General features: G+C 36.4%; 1 protein-coding gene across 5 annotated transcripts in view; it reads left to right on the top strand.

The window, feature by feature from the left end:
* ACBD6 (acyl-CoA binding domain containing 6) overlaps positions 1-27,446 on the top strand; it is a 341,903-nt gene that overhangs the window by 131,501 nt on the left and 182,956 nt on the right. For 4 of the 5 annotated variants that reach the window (XM_058274820.1, XM_058274822.1, XM_071207591.1 and 1 more), the window contains exon 6: positions 12,046-12,135. The exons of the other annotated variant lie outside the window; for it this stretch is intronic. In XM_058274820.1, coding sequence (XP_058130803.1) covers positions 12,046-12,135 — 90 coding nt within the window. The remainder of the gene's footprint in view (positions 1-12,045; positions 12,136-27,446) is intronic. 5 annotated transcript variants of the gene reach the window in all.

Raw genomic sequence — 27,446 nt, 5'->3', positions numbered from 1 at the left:
CTTTCTTGATGAAGTCCTTTGATGCACAAAAGTTTTTTTTTTATCATGATGAGGTCACATTTGTCTATTTTTTTCTTTTGTTGCTTGTGCTTTGGGTGTAAAGTCTAATTCACTTTTAATCACCTTCCTCATTCTTTGATGATGCTGTGAAAGATGATTGAAATGCTCAAAAGATGATGATAGGAAGAGTATATGCAGTAATCATAGACAGTCTATAAAGCAGATAAATAATCAAGTAATATGTAACTACATATTACAGATTATTACAGATTATTTAGAGCTCCTTATACAAGTTAGCCATTAATTTTTTCTCACTTTTATGCAACATCTTTCCTGTAATATATTGTTAATTACTTCTGGAATTGAAAAAATAGAACTGAAATTCTAGAATAAAGAGGGACCAGTAATATTGTTTGCTTGCCACTAAATAATGAAACACAGTCAAGAAATATGCAGCTAGAAAAAAATCAGAAGCCCAGTTATGAAATAATAAAACGAGGTCTTCTATTCCAACTGGATTTTTTTTTTTTACTTTCAGAATCAAAATACCTTTTTTTTTTTTCAGTAAATCAGGCAGAATTGTGTCCCCTGATATTTCTTTAAATTTATTTTTATTGTCTTTTTTTAAAAAAAGATACATAGATCACACAGAATGTTACATTACAAAATATGATTCCCATATACCCCACTCCCCACCCCCTCCTCCCACATCAACAACCTCTTTCATCAGTGTAGCACATTCATTGCATTTGATGAATACATTTTGTAGCACTGCTGCACCTCATAGATTATAGTTTACATTGTAATTTACACTCTCCTCCAGCCCATTCAGTGAATTATGGCAGGATATATAATGTCCTGCATCTGTCCCTTCAGTATCATTCAGGACAACTCCAAGTCCGAAAAATGCCCCCGTATCACACTACTTCTTCCCTCTCCCTACCCTCAGCAACTCCCCTGGCCACTGTCTCCCCATCAATGATACAATTTCTTCCATTGCTAGAGTCACAGTAGTTGTGTAGTTGAATACCAGTAATCCATATTATATTCCAGTAATCCATATTATATATCACTCTAATTCATATTATATTCCTCCATCCTGTGGACCCTGGGATGGTGATGTCCACTGCACCTCTAAATCAAGAGGGAGCTTAGACCCAGCACCAACCACAGGTTCAGTAAAAGTGACAGAAGAGGCATGCGTAGCAAGGTCACATCTGAGTCCAACTTGATCACACTCCAAAGTAGGGTCCACTGGCAAGGAGGCACTGAACTCCAGAGCCATCTGCCATGACCGTAGGCGTGTCCCTTGATTTTATTGCTGTTTTTCATTTTTATGCTTTTCAGTTAAGCTTTTTATAAAACTAATAATTATATCATTCAAAAAAAAAATCAAGTAGTACTGCAAGTTTTATGTCAAAAATAGTACTACTTTGCCTGCATCCTTTTCACATTTGATTCTAACTCCTTGAGGCAAAAACTTTCAGTTCTTTTAGTTGTTTCTTCTGCAGTTTACTTACATAATTCTAAATAATATATTTGTATCTCCATTTTTTCAGCTTTAGACATTATTGATTTCCTCTTGTTATATTAGAATTTTATGGTTTTATTCCTTTTCCTCCTCTTTCCAACCTTCCTCAATTACATTACAACTTTTAGTTTATTTTTTGATTGTGTATAAATTGAATCAATGTTTATAAGGACTATATGAATATTATTCATTGCCAAGGTATATACTGTAGTATGTGTATTAATCAAATTTTGTTCTAGCATCAAACCCGCATGTCCAGTGACTTAAAACAACAGCCAAAAAAAAAAAAAATTATTTTCTGCCCTTATTTCAGAAGTTTTTGGGTCTTCTTAGGCTCTCCTGGGTTCTGCTATCATTGGTTCTACTTAGCTCATCTTGGTTTCATGTGTCTTCTCATTCTGGGATCTAGCTTCACTGAATAGATAATATCTGGGGCAGAAGCCTAAAGAAAAACAGAGCAAAACCTCATAAATACATTTAAAGCATTTGCTTGGGTATGGCATGTGTCACATCTGCTCACATTCTTTTGGCTAAAACAAGTCATGAGGTCAAGCTCCAATTCAGTGGGATGGAAGTATGTTGTTATTTAGAGGAAGCAAGACAAGGGTGGGAGAGAATGAATAATTATATAATTATGAATAATACACAATTTATATATTATATTTAGATTTTCCTTCTTGTACATTGTTTTTCTTAAGATTAATAATTGCTCTTTTAAACATTTTTTCAGTTTTCTATATTCGTATTATTAATTCTTATCCCAGATTGCCCACTAGAGCTACAAAACTTCTCTCCGTGCAAATACATCAAGTAATCAGTTTCACATTTTTCTTGCAAAGATCTCATCCAGGAATTTTCTCTTTACTTCTGTCCTGGTAATTCTTTTCTCTCTCTGGGATCTTTCTGTTTTCTGAATCCCATATCTTCCCTCTTTTATTGTTTATTTCCCAGTTTTTATGGAACATTTCACCCAGAAGCTTCCTGAGAAAGGTAAATGTTTCGAGATCTTGCTTGTTGAAAATGTTTCTGTCATAGTTTTTGGCATTTACCATATGCTCAATAATTATTTGATGAACTAATGATAATTAATGAATAAGTAGAGGTGTTATAGAATAAAGTGAAGAAATGAACTACATAGGTTCAAGTTGACTCTTTCAATTTTTTAATCTGTAAAATGGGGATAATAATCTTTAGGGGAAGCGGACTTGCCCAATGGATAGGGCGTCTGCCTACCACACGGAAGGTCCATGGTTCAAACCCCGGGCCTCCTTGACCCATGTGGAGCTGGCCCATGTGCAGTGCTGATGCGTGCAAGGAGTACCGTGCCACACAGGGGTGTCCCCCACATAGGGGTGTCCCCCGCGTAGGGGAGCCCCATGCCCAAGGAGTGCGCCTCGTAAGGAGAGCAGCCCAGCGCATAAGAAAGTGCAGCCTGCCCAAGAATGGTGCCGCTCACATGGAGAGCTGACATAACAAGATGATGCAACAAAAAGAAACACAGATTCCCGATGCTGCTGATAAAGATAGGAGTGGTCACGGAAGAACATACAGCTAATGGACAGAGAGAGCAGACAATTGGGGGAAGGGGAGAAGGGGAGAGAAATAAATAAAAAAATAAATCTTTAATAAAAAAAAATAATCTTCAGGATTGTTTTGAGAATAAAATGAGTTAGTATGTATGGAGCACCTAACAAGTTCCTGACACATATAGTAAAAACTCTATTTTTAGCTAGATTTATTATTCTTCATAAATAATATGAGGTAAATGAAGAGAAGCCCCTTAACTTCACAAGGTCATGTTTTGTTCTCTGAAAATCATTGTGTATATACTATATGATTCCTTTTCTTCCATATTTCAAGTAAAAATTAATAATACATTGAATGGGGTGTATTATATATGGTTTACAGAGTACTTTCCCTTATCGCCATATTATCTTCACAACAATCCTGCAAGGCAAATAAATATTATCCTCATTCTATAGATAGGAACTAAATTCATTTACTTGCTCAAGTGCACACAACTGATAAATGAAAATCCAGGTCTGGGAGAGTATTCATTCTTTCCACAACTGGATTTTTTAAAAAAATGATAAACAGGGAAGCGGACTTGGCTCAAGGGATAGAGCATCCACCTACCACATGGGAGGTCTGTGGTTCAAACCCAGGGCCTCCTTGACCCATGCGGAGCTGGCACGCGCACAGTGCTGATGCACGCAATGAGTGCTGTGCCACTCACGCCACAGGGGAACCCCACATGCAAGGAGAGCTCCCCATAAGGAGAGCTGTCCAGCGCGAAAGAAAGGCCAGCCTGCCCAGGAGTGGCAGCTGCACACATGGAGAGATGATGCAGCAAGATGATGCAACAAAAAGAGACACAGATTCCCTGTGCCGCTGACAAGAATAGAAGTGGACACAGAAGAAAACATAGCAAATGGACACAGAATAGACAACTGAGGGCAGGGCGGGGGGGGAAGGGGAGAGAAAAAAAAACAAAACGATAAACAATTTCCTATTGGCCCTGCTTTGTTTTGCTCTGATTTTCAACAATTTCTTTTATAACATGGTACTAAAAGTCAAATCCACATGTGGCCTCTGCAAAGGTCATTATCATTGGACAGTATGATAGGAACAGAATAAATATCCAGAACACAAATATCCTACATTAAATAATAATTTATTTGTGAAAATAAAAGGAACACTTCTAAATTTCATCGATTCTGTCATTTGGTTTCTTCAGTGTAGTCCTGCTTCTCATCTCTTTCAGTTTGTCACCTATGCAGCTACCTTTTTACCCCCAGCCTGCTGGAACATTGTGTTTCCATGAACAGATGAAGTGCTTACACATTCATAGACTGAGACGCCAAGAATTCAGTTGGGTTCTCTCATTGCTCCAAGCAGATTTCTGCCTTCTCAGCCATGACAACTCAGATTGGGCTTTGAATACTGATGGCATGTCCTTTTAGTATTAATCAGGGATTCATATGAATTAATTTCAGGACAAAAGGGAGATGGAAACTTAAAATCAGAATCATACTTAACATCCTAAAATGGCACTGCTTTATGACATTTAAAGCTCTAATAAATAAAATGACAAGTTGGTAAGCCTTGATGATGGGCTAAAAGTGTATAACCTCAAAATTAAGCTGTTAGCTAAATACTTTTAATCCCCGCTTATCAGTAAAAAGACCTATCCCTATTCTAATAGTTTAGGTAACAATTATAGTTTCAAAAGGATATCCAGTTCTTTTTGGTATTTATTGATCTGATATTTGAACTTGACATATTACACTACTTGATTGCCTAGGACTTTTTGAGATGATGTATCATCTTTATTTAAAATGTTCATCCAACAGGTTCAAATTCATTTTGTCTTGACCTTAGAGGGCTAAAAATTATAGCTATTGCTCTTAAAATTTGCTATGAGAACCTAAAGAAACTCAGTTATTCGTAAAATGATAAGCTGTATTTGCATTACCACACATTGAAATAAACACAATTATTGTATTGCTTGAAGTGAACATATTTAGATTGGTAACCATCTTAGTACAACTACATGAACAAATACATATTCTGATATAAATGTTTATATCAGAAATATTTTTCAAATAAAATGCATTCATATTTCAAATAAAGCCCTTTTATTATGCATTAGTTCCTCATGTATATATATTTTATTCATTTAGATTGTAATTACTACTAATTAAGACATATTTCTAATTTGAGAAAATTCTACTGATATAGTGATTAGGACAGTGTCTGTTTTATAACAGAAAAAGAAACCTATGTTATATTTATTATACAGCAAGTTATCTATATACCATGTTTCAGGGACTAAGTTTATAGCCATGGTGTTATGTGTACTGATTTTTTATTTAAATTACAAAATTTTTGTATGTTTAACCATTTGCAGAAATGCTTGGAAATTGAGGTAGAGGATATAAAGAGAAAAGTGAAGTGGGGAAGATAATAAAGCCTATTCATTTTTTAAAATGTGATTGAATTTTATCTTTTCAGCCATATTAATACAGTTCTTCCCACATGCCAAATATTTATGGTTCTTCCAAAAAATATTTTTTAAAGGGAAAGAATGATTTAAATAATTCATAAAGTATATTTAAGATATGAACAGAATATTTCTTATTAAACAGCAAACAAATGATATCTGCATAATTCTTGTCATACACATTATTTCTCAGGTTATTGCCATATATAATAAACACTAGATACATGCCTATTGAAGAAATGTAAGTAGTATTTTAAACCTGTACATTCATTTAAATTTGTTTGAGAGGAAAAGTCGCAATGTAATTTTATTTTATTATGTATTTTTTTGAGGTATTGGAGGCAGAGCTGGAGATTGATCCAGGATCTTGTATGTGGGAAGTAGGCACTTAACCATTGAGCCACATTAGCTCCCCTGAGTTGGTTTTTTTGTTTGTTTGTTTTGCTTGTTGTTTTTTTTTTTCAGGAGGCATCAGAACCCAACCCAGGACCTCCTATGTGGGAAGCAGGCACTCAACTGCTTGAGCCACATCTGCTCCCCAGTCGCAATGTAATTTTAGCAAAAGATATTACATTTTTCAATGCAGCCTTCCCCCACAAAAGCAGTCCATATACCATTTCACTTGTTTTCCATACATTCTTATCTGATACTCCCCAAAATTCTTCTTTTATTGAATTACTTCTTTTTTTAATTTCTATTATTTTCAAGGTATAATTTTATCATTAGCCATTTTCCATACGTACCTTGATTCTTTCAGTTGCTTGGAAGGAGGTCACCTTTCTCTTAACTCTTATTCCTTTCCCTTCTTGCTTTGTTCTAAATCTGTGGTTCCTGTCAGAATACAATTTACATGCTTTTGGCTTGAGAAACTGTTGCAAACCTGGTAAAACTGACAGTATTAACCTAACAGAGAAAGCAGAAGATTTAAGAGGCAGGGTCAGTATACCAAGGCTAAATTTATGTTTTTATTTAAGCTATGAGAAAGGAAGAAGGAAAAAAAGTGCATTGTCTCAAATATCTTTCTGCTCACATTAGAATATACGTGATTTTGGTAGTGTGGTTGATTAAAATATTAATTTGAAGGAACTTCGATCATTCACACATTGAGAGATACTTTACAAATTGTCAAATTTGGCTCATTTGCACAACTCCTACAACAGCATTTAAAAAGCAAGCCCATGGGACATACTTAACATCAGAATCTCTTATTTAATACAGTCAAAGATAAACTGAGGCATTTACAAAGTTTTGTTAAACCTTATTTGGTCAACAAACAACTTGGGAATTGGGCAGCCCTAAACAGAAAGTGATAAGGAGCTGTGTATATAGGGCAAATATGGAAGCAAATGAGGAAATGTTCTGACTGACATTGTTTCCATTTTGCATAGTGGGGGTCTTACAAAGTGGGGAGCAAATATACATTGATTAGTATGGTATGTTTGTTCATTCTGATAAGCTATATCTCCTGAACTGATACTGGTTTATCACTAGCTGTTGCTTATCTGCAGTTTTGTAGGATAGATCCCATTTGTCCATTTTCTCAAAAAGCCCATGCAGGTCAATTGTTTTTGTCTTCTAGAAAATCCTTTCTCAGAAAGGGGTCCCTCCTGGCAAAGCTCAATGCAGATCCATTTTACTTTACTTAACAATACAAAATTAGAAAATAATGAAAATAGTTTAAATCTTAAAAGCTTCACCAACCTATTTTTTGTTCGATTTTTCCCAGCACATTATTTTGAAAAATTTTAAGCATATAGAAAATTTGAAAATTTTACAGTGAAAACCTGTATATCTACCAACTAGAATCTACAATTAGTATTTTACTATGTTTGCTTTATTGATATCTTACCATCTTTCTGTTAGTCCTTCAGTCTATCTTATTTATTTATTTTTAGGTACCAGGACCTGGGATTGAACCTGGGACCTCATATATGGGAAGCTGGCCCTCAGCCGCTGAGCCACATGGCTTCCCTGAGTTGGTTTTTTCATTTGTTTTACTTGTTGTTTGTTTTTTGTTTTTTCAGGAGGCACTGGGAACCCGACCTAGTCCCTCCCATGTGGGAGGCAGGAGCTCAACCACTTGAGCCACATCTGCTCCCCAAGTCTATCTTATTTTTTGACGAATTTCTAAGTAAGTTGCAGACAACAGTGCATTTCTGCTTAAGTGCTTTAGCATACATATCATTAACTGGAATTCACTATTTGCTTACTGTTTTTCCTTCAGGATAAAATTTGTGTACAATGAAATGCACAAATCTTAAGTGTACATTCAGTGAATGTTGACAGATGCATACTTGTATATAACTAAAACTCCTATCAAGGTATAGAAGATTGCAGCCAAGAAACTTCCCTCATGCCCCTTTCCAGTCAATTCTTTCTCCCAGTTCTACAATGGGAACTTTTGTTATGATATTCTTCTATTATAGATTAGTTTTGCCAATTCTAGAACTTAAATGGAATCATTCATACAAACTCTTTTGTATGCTTCTTTCATTCAGCATGTTTTTTGAGATTTAGTCATGTTGTGTGGATCAGTACTTCTTTTTTATTGCGGAGTAATGTTCCATCATGTGAATATACCACAATTTATTTATCCATTGCCTTCTGTTGAACACCTGGGCAGTTTCCATGGCAACTTGTTATTACTTATTTTATGCAGAATGAAATATCTCTTTTGCTTATCCCTTTACCCTTAAGCTACTTATATTATGTCTTAACAAATGCTGCTCATGAGGGATTTTTGAAAGTAGCTTATTTAAAATCCTTCTCAATTCCTTGATAATTCAGCAACACCATTTATCCCTGCCCCACTTCTAGCCAGTGGAAGAGATCAAGTAGTTGCTGGTTTTAAATAGGTATCAAATATTGTGGTGTGTGGTTTTCTTTTTAATGCTGGTAAATAAATTATCCTAAAACAAGTTTTGAGTTCCATGCTGGGTACATCTTGGGATCTTTAAGTACTTCCCTTAAAGTAGAGTTTCTGAAACAACATTGGAAGTAGTAGGCATTGTGCCATTTCTGGTGGTTACAGATATGAGAGTTCTCACTATGCAATAGCAACAAAGGTATAGAAGATAGGTATAGGATAGAGGGAAAGGAGACATTACATGTTATTGGTAACTGAAGACAATCTGCTACAGTTTTGAGTTGAAACTCAATTTTTGCAGAGAGAAATTTAGGTTGACCTATTTGCAGTATTTCGTTTTTTAATTATAGACAGTTCCATACCATCTGTCTTTGGTAGAACAGCAAAATGACAACTCTTATAAATATAAACATACCAACTTTGCTGTGTTTTTGGCTACTATATGTATGATTTATGTACTTTGTATCTGATTTCAACATGCCATAAAAATCAAGACTCATTTTATAGTAGAATCTCTTTCCATTCAATTTTACGATATTTGGGAGAAAATCTAATTTTAAAAAAATTTACATGGTTAAGGACAAGTAACTAAGGATAAAACAGAAGCATTTAAAATATTAAGACCCACTCTGTTTTCCAGATAGTAATAAAGTAATACCACTTAATAGGTTAGCTGCCACCCTGCACTTTCAAAGCACTTTAGAGTCATTCATCTGTCTGAGGTAGGACAGTATTATCACTTAGTTAACAGAGGAGAACTCTTTTTTTTTTTCACCTGTATTTGAGCTCCATAATTTATTCAGAGCTCTCCAAACATTAGTTTATGGTCTTACAATGGCTTAACCATGATTCCTTTAATGATGACTCTTCCCCCTTTTCTCCTAAGTACTTCTGGGATATTTTTCCAGAAGAGTTTTAAAAACTAGAAACTAACAAACAAAAGAAACTGTCAGCTTTGGTAGTAACAGCAAAAATAAATTTATCTTGAAAGTGTGTAAGAGATTATACAATTCATGGAAGAAGGTAAAACAATTACACATATAAAAGGGTAAACTATTTCATAAATTTGAATAAAATCTTTAAGCAAATATAGCTTTAATATGTATCTAATTCATGGTTTTCCTGCTGGAGAAAAGATTATGGAATTCTGTACCTAAAATAATTTAATAATTGCATTGTATTGGTCCAGTTATGTTTGTGGTTAAAAAAATTTATTTCCTGATTTTGTCATAATTTATGAGGACTGCATTTCTGCACATTACTAGTCATGTTGGTACTTGAATTAATAGTTTTAAATTAAAGCATGTTTACAGGAATTTTATAATTTGAGAAAGTAAAGGCTTATCACTTTCAGACACCTGGTTGTTCTAGTCTTTGTTCATATAAAAATAGAGCATCTTGAAGGTAACAACTCCAAAGCCTTATTTATTTTTATTTATGCTTATTTATTAGTATGTTTAATCTTGCTCTTATTTTTGAGCTTCTTAATACTATAAAAAAATTAATTGTTTAATGACCTTAATATAGATATCTTCAGTATGTCTACAAAAATTCATTGTCAGGGAATTCATTCTAATTCAAGGTTAATTAGTGTACCATTAAAATAATATGTTACAAAAATTAATTACATACCAGGTCAAAAAGTGTTAAAAAGCGTAGTGAAAGTGTCTGAGAGCACATCGTCCTTCTTAAAACATTGCTGTACATGTGGCATCCTTTTGGAAAATATATCCAAAGTGGAAATCACTACTGAGGTCCAGTCATAGGTGTTTTCCCTAAAGTAAAGTTTTGGCACTGCACATGGGAAATATAAAATATAACTCCCATTAACAGTAAAATGTGTTGCTTGTCTACTTTCCCATCGAAATAGCTTAAGATTTATATTTTAACATTAGTTAATATAACTCTATTGAGTTAAACCTAACAAGAAATCAGGAACCTGGCTGAGAAGTAAAAAATTATCTCTGTATCTTCTGGTAAATATGCTAAATATTTTAATATTATGTTTTCCTACTTAACTAGTACGTAGTTCTGGTAATACTACATATCATCTTAACTATGTATTGTTCTTAGTATTTGTAGCCATAAAAGGTATAATTAAAATTAGTACTTAAAATTATAGACTTAGAAATTTTGTTTCTTTTCAGAAGAAGCCAAGAAACAGCTGCATTGAACTGTAGAATATTTTTTACATTGACATTTGTTCAGAATGTCTCACTAAAATATCTTATTATTCATTTGGAGGTTTTGGTATTAGACCCCTAGTAACAGCATTATCGTGTAGGTCAGTATACACTAGAATTACAGAAATTATAACATGAGAAACTCTTTTAGTACAACAGTATTTTACTGGGCTTTTAGAATTGTTTTCATTTTTAAAAACTCTTAGTGGGCACTGAACAAGGTATATTAAACTAGTTTTTGCTGCTGTAGCAAATTTGAATTATTTGCCCACCTTGTACAAGTTTCTGCTTTCCTCCATCTAGGATTTTGTGTATGTGTATTGGAAAACATATTCACAGGTGAACAAAAGTAAATTCAGCAACAAAAGAAAAATAAAAGGCCAGTTTATGGTAAAGAAATTGTCCTATTCAGTTATTTTTGTTTCAAGAATTCATCCTCGTTTAATTAATTGATCTAATAGATACCTAAGGAAAGTCTGAATGCTAAAAAGAGTGTAGGAGGGTTTAGAAAAGCTTTCTTGAAAGGTGTTTTTTACTTTAAAGCTGTCCTTGTCATGATTTATATCTACTAATCTATCCTTAAATTACATAAATCAGGGATTTCAGTTTAATGTGGAAAACATTCCATTCTTTAAATATGACATTATTACCATGTTCAAAAAGTTGTGTTAAACCATACATCACTGATTTCTTCAGCAAATTTATTCTTTCAACCACATAGGCCTCTTTAATTAACTAAACCAAGTTTTTCTGACAGTAGAGAATAGAATTAACACAGTAGTAGTAACTGCATGTCTTTGGTAGACAAGAGTAAAAATTAATGTTTCCTATTTAGTGGTTTGTCTCCTAATAAGTTGACCATCTGTTCTGTTTTACGATTGGCTTTCATTGTCAGCCATTTGAAGATAAACCTTAATAGATTGTACTAGTTTTATTTTTAAGATATTTCAGAATTAAATTTGGAATAATAAGGGGAAATGCTTTAAACTAATTATTCTTATATTTTAAGAAATAAACTTGATTAGGTATTTGGATCATGATTTCTATCTTAATTTTAGGTACTCCTTTTTAAACTGCAAGATGTCTTTTACTAGAATGAATGAACAAAATAATTTCTTTTACCTTTATGAGCTTCTTACAGTTTATAAAACATTTTCTTGTAGTTCATTCATTCAGCAAATAATTATTGGTATTGTTGTTGTTATCATTATCTCCATTCTGTAGTTGAGGAAACTGATTAGGTTGAAAGAAGTAATTGGGATAGTATGTAAAGGATCCAGAAGGAGACTCAGGATTTCAAACTGATTGTCTTTTGCTCTTCTCATAATACATTTTTATGTCATTCTTAGAATAATTAATCTGCACTCTCCCATATTACTTTGTCCATATTAAAATGTTATATCTTTTATAGGGCCTCACACCTAGACTAGCAAACATTGTTTATCTTTTTCTGTGTTTTTAGGGCAGAGCTCTACTTCATTGGGCATGTGATCGAGGACATAAGGAGCTAGTCACTGTCTTGCTACAATATGGAGCTGACATTAACTGTCAGGTAAGGGCGATGAAGGGTGAGCTTTATTTTTTTCAGTTAAGGTAAAAGTCATTTAACTTAGAATTCACATTATTAACCATATTAAAGTATACAATTCAGTGGCCTTTAGTACATCCCCAATGTTTTGTGACCATTTCCACTATATAGCTCCATACGTTTTCATCACCCCAAAAGAAAATTTCTTATTGCTTAAGCAGTCCCTCCTCTGTCCCAGGCACCATCAGTCTGCTTTCTGTCTCTGTGTTTAGTTTCACAGCTGCTAAAACAAATACCATAAAATGGGTTGGCTTAAACAGTGAGAATTTATTGGCATTCAGTTTGGACACTAGGAGAGGTCAAAAATCACAGCATCAGCAAGGTGACACTTTGTCCTTGAAGACTGTGGTGTTCTGGGGCTATGTGGCAGTTTGAGATTATTTTGTGAATCCCAAAAAGAGAAAGATTATGCTTGTAAACTAATCTATTCCTCTGGGTTTGATACCCTTTGGTTGCATTCAATTCAGCTGAGGTGTCTTTGATTAGATTACCTGTTAAGATTAGGCCTTTTGATTTGACCATGTCAGTGGATGTGACTCAAGTTGAGTCCCCATACCATTGCTGGGTATGATATAAATGAACACTCCCAGACAAACACACAGGAACAGAGAGCTCTTGTCTTTTTTTGGGGGGGGGAAGGAGGCTACCAGAGATTGAACCTGGGACCTCATACATGGGAAGCAGGCACTCAACCAGCTGAGCTACACCTGCTCCCGTTCTGTCATTTTTGATCCTCTGCCATGTGATAGAAAGGAGAAGGCTCAAATAGCTAAAGCCCTGGGAAGAGATGAACCGTTCTGCTGATAGCTTACAGCTGATTTTGGGAAGAGAGCTGAGATTGATACAGGAAGCCCTGAGAGACAAGCCCTATGCCAGCCTGCAGCTGAAATTGGGAAGAAGCGGAGCAACTGAGCCTGAGAGAGAATCCTCAGAGAGGAAGGCTGAAACCTAGCAGAAATCACCTGCCATCTTGTTTTAACATGTGGCTGCTGACTTTGGTGGGAAAGTACCTTTTATGGGTACCTTGAGTTGGACTTTCCATGGCCTTGGGACTATAAGCTGCTTTTTTGGGAGCCAGAGATTGAACTGGGACCACATATGTGGGAAGTCGGCGCTCAACCACTGAACCACATTGGCTTCCCTGAGTTGGTTTTTGGTGGGTTTTTTTTGCTTGTTTGTTTTTTTTTCAGGAGGCACCAGGAACTGAACCTCGGACCTTCCATGGGACTATAAGCTTTTACTCCAAATTAATACCCTTTATAAAAGCTAACAGATTTCTGATACTTTGCATTGGCAGCCCTTTGGCAGACTATATAGGCTGGAAATCCTTCATTCCTTGGCTTTCCTGTCATATGGCAGTGTACATGGTGGTATTATCTCCTTTCTCTTCTGGGTTCCATTGACTGCCAGTACCTAGTTCTTCCCATGTCTTTTTCTCTGTGGCCTGTATACAGCCTCCAGAAGTATTAAGACCCATTCTGATTCAGTTGGCTATATCTTAACTGAAAATAACCTCATTAAAAATCCTATTTACAATGGGTTCACAACCACGGGAATGGATTAAGGTTAGGAACATGTTCTGAGGCACATAATTCGATCTCTCACACTATGGATTTACCAATTCTAGTTTTTTCATATAAATGGAATCATACAATATATGGTCCTTTGTGTCTGGCTTTTTTCACTTGCCATATTTTCAAGGCTCATCCATGTTGTTGCATATTTTAGTTTGCTAAATGCTACTGAGAATAATATACCAGAAATGGGTTGGCTTTTACAGTGGGAATTTATGAGGTTAAAAGCTTATAGTTCTGAGGCTGTGAAAATGTCCAGATCAAGGCATCAGAGATGCCATCTCACTGCTGATGATCCCGGACTCCTGCCATGTGGCAAGGCATGATGGCAGCTCTGCTGGTCACTGTCTTCTCCTCCAGACCCATGTTCACCCTTAGCTCGGCTGTGGGCAATCAAGCATGTGGCAGGGTACAATGCTGGTCTGCCAGTCTTTCCCCTCTCCTCTGGGTCTTGCTGCTAATTTTTATTCAGGCTGTTCCATCTGTGGCTGTTCTCTTTCCCAGGTTCCTTTCTGAGCTCCTGGGTTCCTTCTCTCTGTTTTTGTGGCTTTTTCTCTGTGTCTGAAGCTTTTTAGTTCACCATTTATAAGGGACTCTACTAAGAGAATTATGACCCACTCCGGGTTTTGCAGTCTAATCAAAGGCCCTTAAATGATGTAATAAAAATTGATCTAATCAAAAGGTCACTTAACTGAATCTAATCAAAAGGTGCTGTCTACAATGGGTTTATAGGCACAGGAATGGGTTTGCTTTAAGAAAAGGATTTTCTGGGGTCCACAAAGAGACTCAAACCAGCACAATCAGTACATTTTTTATGGATCAGTTCTTTTTTTTTTTAAAGATTTATTTCATTTTCTTATGTCTCCCTTCTCCCCATCATTGTTTGCGTGCACTGTCTCCTCTCTGTGTTCATTCAGTATGCACTTGTCTTCCTTTTAGGAGGCACTGGGAACCAAACAAGGGACCTCCCATGTGGGAGAGAGGCACCCATTGGCTTGAACCACCTCTGCTTCCTGCTTGTTGTGTTTATTATTGTTTCCTCATTGTATCTCTTCATTGCATCATCTTGTTCCATCATCTCATTGTGTCAGCTCACTGTGCCAGCTTGCTACACCAGCTTGCTGTCTTGCTTGTCTTCTCCAGGAGGCACTGGGAACCAAACCCTCCCATGTGGTAGCTAGGCACCCAACTGTTTGAGCCACATACACCACCCTCAGTTCTTTTTTATGGCTGAATAATATTCCAGTATATGGATATTTTTTTTTACAGCTATGAAAACTTCAAGGTAATCTTTTTTTTTCTTAGATTTATTTATTTATTTATTCCCCCTGCCCCCTTGAAGCTTATTCCTTTCTTTTGCTGTCTCTTCTCTGTGTCCATTTGTTACGCGTTTTTTCTGTATCTGCTTGTTTCCCTTTGTTGCATTATCTTGCTGTGCCAGCTCTCCGCATTGCATGGGCCGTCAGCTCTCCGCGGTACACAGACCAGCTTGCCTTCACAAGGAGGCCCCAGGACATAAACCCAGGGCCTCCCATATGGTAGACAGGAGCCCAACTGATTGAGTCACAGACACTTCCCAGATATACTATGTTTTGCTTATCCATTCATCTGTTAGACACTTGGGTTATTTCCAACTTTTTGATATTTGAATAGTGCTACTATGAACATTGGTGTACAAGTTTTTGTGTAAACATATGTTTTCAGTTCTTGAGTATATACCTAGAAACAGAGTTGTCAAGTCATTTGGCAATTCTATGCTTAACTTTTTGAATATCTGCCAAACCATTTTCCAAAATAGCTACATTATTTTACATACTTACCAGCAATGTATAAGAGTTCCAGTTTTTCTACATCCTCATCAACAGTTGTTGTTTTCCATTTTTTGGATTGTAGCCATGGTATTGGGGGTAAAGTAGTTTTGATTTGCATTTGCTGATGGCTATAGATGTTGAGCATTTTTCATGTGCTTATCGACCATTTGTATATCTTTTGGGAAATTATATTGAAGAACTTGGAGCATTTTTAAGTTGATTTGTTTATCTTTATGTTGTTGAGTTATTTATGTATTCTGGATACTAGACCTTATCAGATATATGGCATGCAAATATTTTCTCCCTTTCTGTGTGATGTCTTTTCACTTTCTTGATAATGTTTTTTAGTGTGCAAATATCTAAATTTTGATAAAGTCCAATTTATCTGTTTTTTCTTTTTTGCTTGTGTTTTTGGTGTCATATCTAAGAAGTCATTGCCAAATCCAAGATCATGAAGATTTGCCCCTATGTTTTCTTCTAAGAGTTTCATAGATTTAGCTCTTAATATTTGGATTGTTAATCATTTTGTGTCAATTTTTTGTATATGATGTAAGTTAAGGGTCCATCTTTACTTTTGCATATGGATTTTCAGTGAACCCAATACCATTTGTCAAAGAGACAATTCAGTTCTTATCCCATTGAATGATCTTGATACCCTTGTAGAAAATCAGTTGACCAAAGGTGCAGGTTTATTTCTGGACTCTCAGTTCTATTCCAGTATCTGTATGGCTGTCCTTATAATAGTGCCACACTGTCTGATTACTATTGCTTTGTAGTAAGTTTTGAAATGGGTTAGTATGAATCCTGCTTTGTTCTTTCACAAGATTGTTTGGCTATTCCGGATCCTTTGCAATTCCATTTGAATTTGAAGATCCACTTTTCCACTTCTGTTTAAAAAAAAAAAAAAGGCCACTGGAATTTTGATAAGGACTATGCATTGAATCTGTAGATCGATTTGACTATTGTCTTCTTAAAAATCCTGACTTCCAATCCATGAGCATGGTATGTCTTTCTATTTATTTACGTCTTCTTTCATTTTCTTCAGCAGTGTTTTGTAGTTTTCAGTGTAGAAGTCTTGCACCTTTCTTGGTTAAATTTATTCCAAAGTATTTTATTCTTTTTGATGATATTGTAAATGGGATTTTTTTCTTAATTTCAATTTCAGGTTATCCATTGCTAGTGTATAGAAATGCAAGTGACTTTTGCAAGTTGGTCTTGTATGCTGCAATTCTGTTGAATTTATTAGCTCCAAAAGATTTTTGTGGATTCTTTAGAATTTTCTTCATAAGTTCTTGTCATTTGCAAGTAGAAATAGTTTTACTTCCTATTTTCCAATTGGATGCATTTTATCTCTTTTTCTTGTCTAATTGCTCTGGCTAGAACCTTCAACAAAACATTGAATAGAAGCAATGAAAGCAGTCATCCTTTTCTTGTTCCTAATCATAGAGTGAAAACATCACTCTTTTAACACTTGAGTATGATGTTGGCAGTGATTCCCTTCTAGTTCAGTTTTTTTATGATGAAAAGGTGTTGGATTTGTCAGCATCAATTGAGATGATCATGTATTTATTTCTCTTCATCCTCTTGACGTGATTTATTTCATTGATTTTTGTACGTTGAACCACCCTTGCATGCATGGAATAAATCCCACTTGGTCATGCTGTATAATCCTTTTAAAATTCTACTGGATTTGATTTGCTAGTATTTGAGAATTTTTTTATCTCTGATATTGGTCTGTAGTTTTCTTGTGATGGCCTTGTCTGGCTTTGATATCAAGACAATGCTGACCTCATAGTAAGAGTTAGGTATTGTTCCCCCCTCTTTAATTTTTTGGAAGAATTTGAGGAAGATTAGTGTTAAAAATCTTCTTTTACTCTTAGGTAGAATTTGTCAGTGAGGCCCTCTGATCCTGGGCTTTTCATTATTGGGAGGTTTTTGATTACTGTTTCAATCTCTTGTTATTGATCTGTTGACTCTTCTTTTTCTTCCTGAGTCAGTTATTATTGTTTAAGTGTTTTTAGAAAGCTGTCAGTTTTATCAAGGTTATCTAATTTGTTGGCATACAATTGCTGTTAGTATTCTCCCTTTTAATTAGAGAATTAAATTTACAGAAAAACACATAGTTTTTTTAATAATTTGTTGTTTTTTTAATAATTCGTGTATTTATTTAAGTCAAATACAGTTAAATAGAATATGGTATAAGTACATGAATACTTCAGCTTTAGAAGAATAACAGAGGTGGTTCATAGTAACAAAAATATACACAGCTATTTTACTTCTTCTATTGATGAAAAAGTGTGCCACTATATGATCAAAATATTGCAGTGGAATAAATTTTCTATTTATTCAAAACTTTCCAAAGGTCAAGGTGATTAATAATTAATATATATGTATATGTATTTCTTGCAAAGCCTGAGCATAAGCAGTAATATCTAAGAGAACTTTCTTTCCCCTCAAGCAAATGTGTGGTAAGGAAGCCTCAGCCTTGCTGAGCTGGTGGTGTGTGCTCACCCCCAGGCAGGCCTGCTGGAGTGGCTTTGCAGTCTAGATGCAGAAGCCAACTAAGCAGAAGGCCAGGGAGTTTCTTACTGTCCTAAAGAAAGAAAGAAAGAAAGAAAAAAGGCCACCAACTGCTAACTTCCCAGCTCACGGCAAAGAAAGGAGGAGGCAGCAAAGAAACTTGAGTGCTTTTTTCTCTCCCTCCCCCATCTTCTTAGAAAAAATAGTACAACCTGGGAATAAATATTTTGTTCAGGGTACTACAGGGAAAAAAATTGGAGTGATGGTTATTTTTTCTTTTTTCCCACATGTTTTCTGAAGGGAAAGCTAAGTAACTGGAGCACAGAACACCAGAAGAGGAAGATCTAATGCTCGATGTAAATTAGATTCACCCTTTTGTTTGCAGAGGGCTACCCTGGGATAGACTGATTTTATGGATACTGCATCTCAGGAGCAAATAAAATGTGAATATTATAAACTGGCACCAAAGGAAAGGGCAGTGTCGTCAAGTCTTTTCCTGTGACCTATCAACTTCCTTTTAGGTTAATGCCTCTGTGAAGGAAGACTACTGCACACCCTCACCTTCTTCCACTGAAGAAAAACAGTCTGCCAGCACTGCCCTGCCTGGCTCTCTCAGTGGGACAGACTCACCTTTTTGTTTTAGGAGAATAAAGTAAAGCACATACCTGTGGTACCTGCTTTATGATGCTATAAAGAATGTGCATCAGATATCAGCTCTACATTTATCTGCCTCCCACAGCTTTTGGCCCCTACTGGCCTGGTGGACTAAAAGTCTCATGAATGGATTATTGCTATTGGAACAGTAACAATCTTCTAACAATGTAAACATGACACTCCTTATGACTTTTACAGAGTAAACATGTGCATCAAATATGTCTAAATGTTACTAAGTATTACGGTGGAAGTCTTGTATTGTTTGCCATTCTTTGTTGGTAGTAATAGATCACTAAAAAGAAATACAGCTGTGGCCGCCGTCACCACGGTTGCCCAGGGAGGCGGAGGGGCCGGGAGACTGGGAGGAGCTGTTGGGGCTGCCGAGCCAGTGTCCGCGCTGTCTGCACCCTTGCTGGGGCTGTTGGGAGCTCCCCTCAGGCCGCCACATGCAGTGGAGATGCCACTCTTTGCCTCCAACCCCTTTGACCAGGATGTTGAGAAAGTATCCAATGAGATGCATACTGCTGATGATTGGAGCCTCATCTTGGATATTTGTGATAAAGTTGGTCAGTCTCATACTGGTCTTAAAAATACATTTCTTGTGGGAAGCGGATGTGGCTCAGTCGATTGGGCTTCTGTCTACCATATGGGAGGCCCTGGGTTCGCGTCCCAGGGCCTCCTTGTGAAGGCAAGCTGGCCTGAGCCTGTGGAGAGCTGACGGCCCGTGGAGAGCTGGCACAGCAAGATGACGCAACAAAGGGAGACAAGCAGACACAGAAGAACGCACAGTGAATAGACAAAAAGCTTGGCTGTGATGTCATTTCTCATTGCTTCTGTAACTGGTATTGGTTTAGCAACACCTGGAGATATATGTGTGTGTATATATATATGATATGTGTGTGTATATATATATATATGATATGTGTATATATATATATATGGTAAAAATGTTCAGTACGTCTTGTTCTATGCTTTTCGGTAGTTTTCCTAATTCTTTAGTGGAGAAGACGGTCTATTTATACTAGCTACTTAAGTCTGGAAGATTCTTTGTTTTCCATGGAAACCTGATACATTCCTGCTGTGGCCATTTTAAAATGGAAAGAATGGGCATTGTCACATTACTGGGAAAGCAGCAAATGGTTCTGAGTGGTTGCTGTTTGTTGTTTTTTTAAATTTATTGAAGTATATCAATCATACATAAATATACGTAAACAATAAGTGTGTAGTAATAGTTGTGAACTTACAAAACAAACATATATAACACCATACAGGACTCAAAACTCACCCTATCACCAATACCTTACATTGTTGTTAAACATTTTTAACTAATGATTTAAGAGCATTGTCAAAATATTAATAACTAACCAAAGTACTTTTCCCCAACCCACCCTATTATTATTATTACATTATTTATATATGAACATACATAAGCAATAAGTGTATAATAAAAGTTGTAAACTTACGAAGCAATCATGTGTAACATCATACAGGGCACCCATACATCAACCCTCCACCAATACCTTGCATTGTCGTGAGATGTTTGTTACAATTTATGAAAGAATATTATCAAAATCTTACTACTAATTTTATAGTCCTTATCTTACATTTGGTGTGTTTCCCCCCCAACCCACCCTATTATTATTTTTTAAATATATTTTTTATGACAGAAGTTGTAAACTTATAAAACAATCATGCACATGTGAAGAATTTCCAAACAATACCCCTCCATCAACACACCACACTGTGTTGGAACATTGGTTACAGATAAGATAATATCATCTGATTGTTACCATGTCCATAGTGTACATTTGGCACACATTTTCCGTACTGTCCCATTATCAACACAGAACATTTTTGGCATAGATGCAGGAATATTATATTTAGTGCATCACAGCAAGAGCACTTTAGTGAGTTTCTGCAAAGGCACCATTTCTGTAAATACCAGATTGAAGTGCTGTCCAGTGGAACTGATTTTCTGGCTGACATTCTCTTCTGTGCGTCAGTCCTCTTTTATTTCTCTGAGTACATAGAAAAAGAGGATGTAGTGAATTTCTTACACTTCTGGTTGGCAGCAGATAACTTCCAGTCTCAGTTTGTTGCCAAAAATGGCCAGTATGATGGAAGGGAGCACAGAATGATGCCAGGTGTGGAGTTAAGATGCTGGTTACTGTGAGGATTTCACAGGGCCCCCTGGATGGAATGGGGGAGAGTATGGGCCATGATGTGGACCATTGACCATGAGGTGCAGAGGTGCCCAGAGATGTACTTACCAAATGCAATGGATATGTCATGATGATGGGAAAGAGTGTTGCTGGGGGGGAGTGGTGGGGTGGGGGTGGTGGGGTTGAATGGGTCCTCATATATATTTTTTTAATGTAATATTTTTACAGAATCAATAATAAAAAAATAAATAAATAAATAATTTTTTTTAAAAAAGATGCTGGTTACTGACTTGGACAGGTTCAAACTTTAGCTGTTCTTAGGATTATAATTTAGCCCACTGAATTTACTCATTAGTAGCTGAAGTTGGTGCCCAACCGTCTCTTCCTCCCCCAGTTTTGGGAAGTAGAGCTTTCAATTCCAGCCGTGGAACAGCTCCCGAGGTGGCTTTTGCCTCCAGTAGAGGATGGGCACTGGCCTCCATGATGTGTAGTGCTCTCCTTATGAGTCTTCTCTGCAGATGAGCAGTCTCTTTCTTCCATTCCTTCAAGGAGGGGTTGTTGCCGAATGCTCTTCTGGTCCCCTGGAGCCCCCAAACAGGTGCTTCAGCTAGCTCCCTATAGGTCTGGGTGTTTACTAACTGCTCTGTAGTAGGAGCTGACTCTTAAGAGCTCCTTCCCCTGCCGCCATCTTGCTGGTTGTCTGATTCTGAGTGTTTTTAATTCTGTTAGTCGGGTCAGTTTTTTTCTGATTGAGTCATAAGCAATTGGACTGAGCTAGACTCCTCTAATTGCTTGTCAAAAGACTCAATTACAAAGGATGCTGTATTTTCGTGATTTTTAGATGGAGAGGCAGGCTTCGCCAGTGAGCTATACTTTACTATATTTAGACTGTATGCTCTTATTTGGGACCAAGTTGTAGATTAAAAGTTGTTGGCCTCTAGCCAGAATTTAACCAACTTCTCCATTCTACAGAGTTCCATGAATTAAATGAAATAAGGGAGGACAACAGTGTTGTGCAAGAGTTACAAAAGGGTCTTTGAAAGACTTGACTGGTCTCTTGAGTCTGGTAATCCAAACAGGATCTGCCCAGGTCACCAAAGTGAGCGGCCTCCATGTGGCTTGTCTGCTTCTGGAGCATTGCTGTCCTGCTAATTGAAAAGGAATCCATGTTGGCAGAAATGGCATTCATTGTAACATGACTTAGTCCTGCAGCCTCCAGCAAGGCATGATTTTTGGTGTGTTAATGGGTTTGACATCTAAGGTTTTATCTTGTTCTTTGCTTTTCACTTTCTGCCTGAAGGATATGGCTGGGCCCAGGTCGGGTTGTGGGGCACAGAGGCACTATCACAGGGAGGGTATGGCTCCCCTCATTCAGCAACCGGCCCAAACTTCCGAGGTCACAGCAGCCACTGCACTAGTCCAGAAACAGACCCTTCTTTCAGGTCTGGGCCCCACTGCCTCCTCGAGATGACCAGGCAGCTCCTGTTACCATACTATCAATAAGCCACCTGACCAGAGCCACCCTATTAGCACCTTGTCTTTGTGTGTTACATTTGTTACAGTTGATGAAATAATGCCTTTATAATTGTACCATTAACTATAGGCCATGGTTTACATTAAAGTTTACTGTTTGTGTTGTACAGTCCTGTGGATTTTTAAAAATATATTTCTTCTAGTAACATTTGTACAATATAAAAATTTCCCCCATTTAATCATTCAGATATATAATTCATTGTTTCTAATTGCATTTGCAATGTTGTACTACTATAAGCACCATCTATTACAAAAACTCTTCCACCACCCAAATAGAAAATCTGTAATATAAATATTAACTCCCAATTGCATACCCCCACCTAGGCCCCTGTTAACATGTATTCTAGTTTCTGATTCTATGAATTTGCATACTCTAATTATTTCCTATCAGTCAGATCATACAATATTTTGTTCTTTTGTGTCTGTCTGATTTCACTCAATATAATGTCTTCAGGGTTCGTCCATGTTGTCCCATATATCAGAACTTAATTCCTTTTTACAGCTGAATAATATTCTATTGTGTATATATAACACAATTTCTTTTTTTTTTTTAAGATTTATTTTATTTCTTTCTCTCCTCCCCCCCCCCCCCCATTCCCCCCGTTGTCTGCTCTCTGTGTTCGTTCACTGTCTGCTTGTATTCTCATTAGGTAGCTTCAGAAACTGATCCTGGGACCTTGTGGGGTGGGAGATAGGTGATTACTCTCTTATGCCACCTCAAATCCCTGTTCTGCTACATTCTTGTTTTCTGTCCACTGTGTCTCTTATTGCGTCATCTTGCTGTACCAGCTCTCCGTGTCGGCTGGCACTCCTACACAGCGTGGCTTTTCCTTGCTGGGCGGCATCCCCATGCAGGGTGGCACTCCTGTGGGGGGCAGTATTCCCGTGTGGGCTGGCACTCCACATAGGCCAGATCACCACATGGGCCTGCTTGCCCTCCCCATGAGGCCCTGGGCATCAAACCCTGGACCTCCTATATGGTAGACAGGAACCCAATTGGTTGAGCCACATCCATTTACCATACCACGATTTCTTTATCCATCCATCAGTTGATGGACACGTGGATTGTTCCCATCTTCTGGCTATTGAGAATAATGCCTCTATGAATATTGTGAAAAATACCTGTTTGAGTCTGTGGCAGTTTGAGATTATTTTTATGAATCCCAAAAAGAGAAAGATTATGTTTATAAACTAATCTGTTCTACTGGGTGTGATACCCTTTGGTTGTGTTACATTCAATTGAGTGACCTTTGATTAGATTACTTGATAAGATTGCTTTAGGGCTTTTGATTTGACAGTGGGCATGACTCTTCCTAGGAGTGGCTCAAGAGGAGACCAGCCCTGCTATCTGCATGATAGCTTACAGAGGAACACAATGCCTGGTTGCTCAAAATTGAACTCCAAGAGATGATAGATTCTGGAGGGGCAGGCAGAAAACTCCGCGGAGGTGGCTACACCATTTTACATTCCCATCAACAATGAATGAGTGTTCATATTTCACCACAGCCTCTCCAACACTTGTTTTTTTCTGATTTTTTATAATAGCCATTCCAGTGGGTGTGAGAAGGTATCTTCATTGTAGTTTTGATTTGCATTTTCGTAATGGTTAAGCACCTTATGTGCTTTTTGTCCATTTGTATTTTTTTCATTGGAAAAATGTCTACTCAAATCTTTTGTGTTGTAGAATTTCTTTATATATTTTGGATAATAAACCCTAATTGGATATTTGGTTTCCAAATATTTTCTCCCATTGTGTAGGTTATCATTTCACTTTCCTGATAAAGTCCTTTGAAGTGCGAAAGTTTTTAATTATGACGAGGTCCCATTTATCTGTTTTTACTTTTGTTGCTTATGCTTTGGGTATTAAGTCTAGGAAACCTTTGCCTAACACAAAGTTCTGAAGAGGCTTCCCTACATTTTCTTCTAGTTTTATAATTCTGGCTCTTATATTTAGGTCTGATCCATTTTGAGTTGAATTTTGTTTTGGTGTGAGGTAAGAGTCTATCATCATTCCTTTGCATATAGACACCATTTGTTGAAGAGAATATTCTTTCCCAATAGAGTGGACTTGGGACCCTTGTGAAAACTCAGACCAAAAATGAGGGTTGACTTCTGAAATCTCAATTCAGTTCTTTAGTCTATATATCTGTCCATGTACCAGTACCATGGTGTCTTGATTGCCATGGCTTTATCATAAGTTATGAGATGGGAAAGTGTGAGTCCTCCAATGTTGTTCTTTTTCAAGATGGTTTTGGCTCTCTTTCCCTTCCATACAAGTTTGATGATTGATTTTTCCATTTCTGCAAAAAAGGCCGTGTTGGAATTTTGATTGGGATTATGTTGAATCTCTAATTTACATTGGATGGAATTGATATCTTCACAAAATTTAGCCTTCCAATCCATGAATATGGAATGTCCTTCAATTTATTTATGTTGTCTTTGACTTCTTTTAACAGTGTTTTGTAGTTTTCTGTGTACAAGCCCATTACATTCTTGGTTAGATTCGTTTCTATATATTTGATTCTTTTAGTTACTATTGTAAATGGAATTTTTTTCCTTGTTTTCTTCCAGTCGTTTGTTACTATTGTATAGAAACACTACTGATTTTTGCATATTGATCTTGTACCCTGCCACTTTGCTGAATTCATTTATTACTTCTAAGAGCTTTGTTTTGATTTGTTGTTGGATTTTCTGGATACAGGATCATGTCATGTACAAATAGAGAAAGTTTTATGTCTTCCATTCTTATTTGGAAGCCTTCTATTTGTTTTTCTTGCCTAAATGCTCTGGCTAGAACTTTCAGTACAATGTTGAGTAACAGTTGTGACAGTGAATATTCTTATCTTGCTCCTGATCCCCCTATAGGGAAAACTTCCAGTTTTTCACCAGTAAGTATGATATGAGCTGTGGAATTTTCATATATGTCCATATAATGTTAAGGAAGTTTCTTTCTCTTCCCTAAGTGTTTTTATAAAGAAGGCGTGTTGGATTTGTTAAATGCCTTTTCTGCAATTGAGATGGTCATATAGGTTTTTCCTTCCTTCTGCTAATATGGTAAATTATAGTAATTTATTTTCTTATGTTGAACAACCCTTGCACACCTGAGTTAAATCCCACTTGGTCATGGTGTATAATTCTTTTAATGTGCCTTGAATTTGGTTTTTTAGTGTTTTGTTTAGAATTTTTACATGTGTATTCATAAGGGATATTGGTCTCTAATTTTATTTGCTCTTACTATCTTTATTTGGCTTTGGTGATTAGGGTGATGTTGGCCTTATAGAATGAGTTAGGGAGTGATCTTTATTTGGCTTTGGTGATTAGGGTGATGTTGGCCTTATAGAATGAGTTAGGGAGTGTTCCGTCTTCAAGTTTCTGGAAGTGTTTGAGCAGAATCTATGTTCATTCTTCCTGGGATGTTTGGAAAAATTCTCCTCTGAAGGCACCTGGTCCTGGACTTTTCTTTGTTGGGGTTTTTAAATTATTGATTCATTTGCTTTACTAGTTATTAGTCTGTTGAAATCCTCTTTTTTCTTGAGTCACTGTAAGTAGTTTGTGTATTTTGAGCTATTTGTTCATTTCATCTAGGTTATCTAATTTGTTGTCATACAGTTCACAGTATTCTCTTATCATACTTTTTATTTCTGTGGGGTTGGTAGTAATGAGGCCTTTCCTTTCTGATTTAAGACTTCTCTTTTTTTCTTCATTAGTGTAGCTATAGGTTTGTTGATTTATTGATCTTTTCAAAGAACCAGACCTTTGTGTTTGTTGATTCTCTCTGTTGCTGTTTTTTTTTTTTTATTCTCAGTATCATTTATCACTTCTCTATTCTTTATAATTTCCTACCTTCTGCTCTCTTTAGGTTTTGTTTGCTCTTCTTCTTCTAGATTCTCCAGGTTAGGTCTTTCATTTGAGATCTCTCTCTCTCAGCAAAATGTTAGCATTTATTATATTTGTAAAGTGCATAACCAGATGCTCATTAGATTAGTCTCTGAACATTGCTATATATTTGGAATATTTTATAATAAGACTTTATTATAGAAAAAAGCAAATAAATTCTCTAGATTAATGGCAATAGCATCCATTCTCCTTGTTCAGGTTCTTCATTTCCCATTTCTACTCCCAGAGATACTCTACACCATTCCCTCAATGAACAGCGGTTTCTTTGTGCATCTTATAGGCCCTGTCCCCCACTGGAGTTGGCTCTTTGGGCATACTGGCATATTAAAGACAAAATACTCTCTCCAAAGAAAGAGTGAGAAAGGGAAAAATGGAAAGAGGCAATGAGGGAAGGCAAGAAAAGAAATGGGAGGAAGAGGCTGAAAAATTAACATGAATTTTCCCAGAGCCTGCCTGCCTTTGAATTCTCACTACATTTGACTTGAGCGGGTTACTTGGCCCGCCTTGTTTCCTCTTCTCTAAAATGTGAATATTAAGAGTACCTACCTGAAAGGGCTTGTGTCAAGGAGTCAACATAAGCATTTAGAGCTATAAATTTCCCTTTCAGTGCTCCTTTTCTTGCATCCCAAAACTTTTGGTATGTTGTGTTTTCATTTTCATTTGCCTTAAGATATATTTCCTAATTACCATTGTGATTTCTTCTTTGACCCATTGATTGCTTGAGTGCATTTTTTTATTTCGACATGTCTGAATTTCCCATTCTCCCTGTTACTAATTTCTAGCATCATTCTCTTGTGACTGAGAAGATACAGTTTATGATTTCAATATTTTTAATACATTGAGACTTGTTTTATGACCTAATGAATGTTCTATTCTAGAGAATAATTCATGTGCACTAGAGAAGAATGTATATTGTGCTGTTATTGGGTGAAGTGTTCTACATGTGTCTGTTTGGTCTAGTTGGTTTAAAATATTAAGTTTTCTATTTCATTATTTATCTGTCTAGATAATCTATCCATTTTTTAATGTGATATACTGCAGTCTTCTATTAATACAGAACTAGTTCTTTCAAATCTGTCAATATTTGCTTTGCAATGTTCAGACTGCGCTATTAGGTACATATG

This window comes from Dasypus novemcinctus, chromosome 13, assembly GCF_030445035.2.
Source record: "Dasypus novemcinctus isolate mDasNov1 chromosome 13, mDasNov1.1.hap2, whole genome shotgun sequence".
Classification (NCBI taxonomy): domain Eukaryota; kingdom Metazoa; phylum Chordata; class Mammalia; order Cingulata; family Dasypodidae; genus Dasypus; species Dasypus novemcinctus.
The sequence above is the reverse complement of the archived record's forward strand: the minus strand, read 5'-3'. Positions and strand labels throughout refer to the sequence as shown.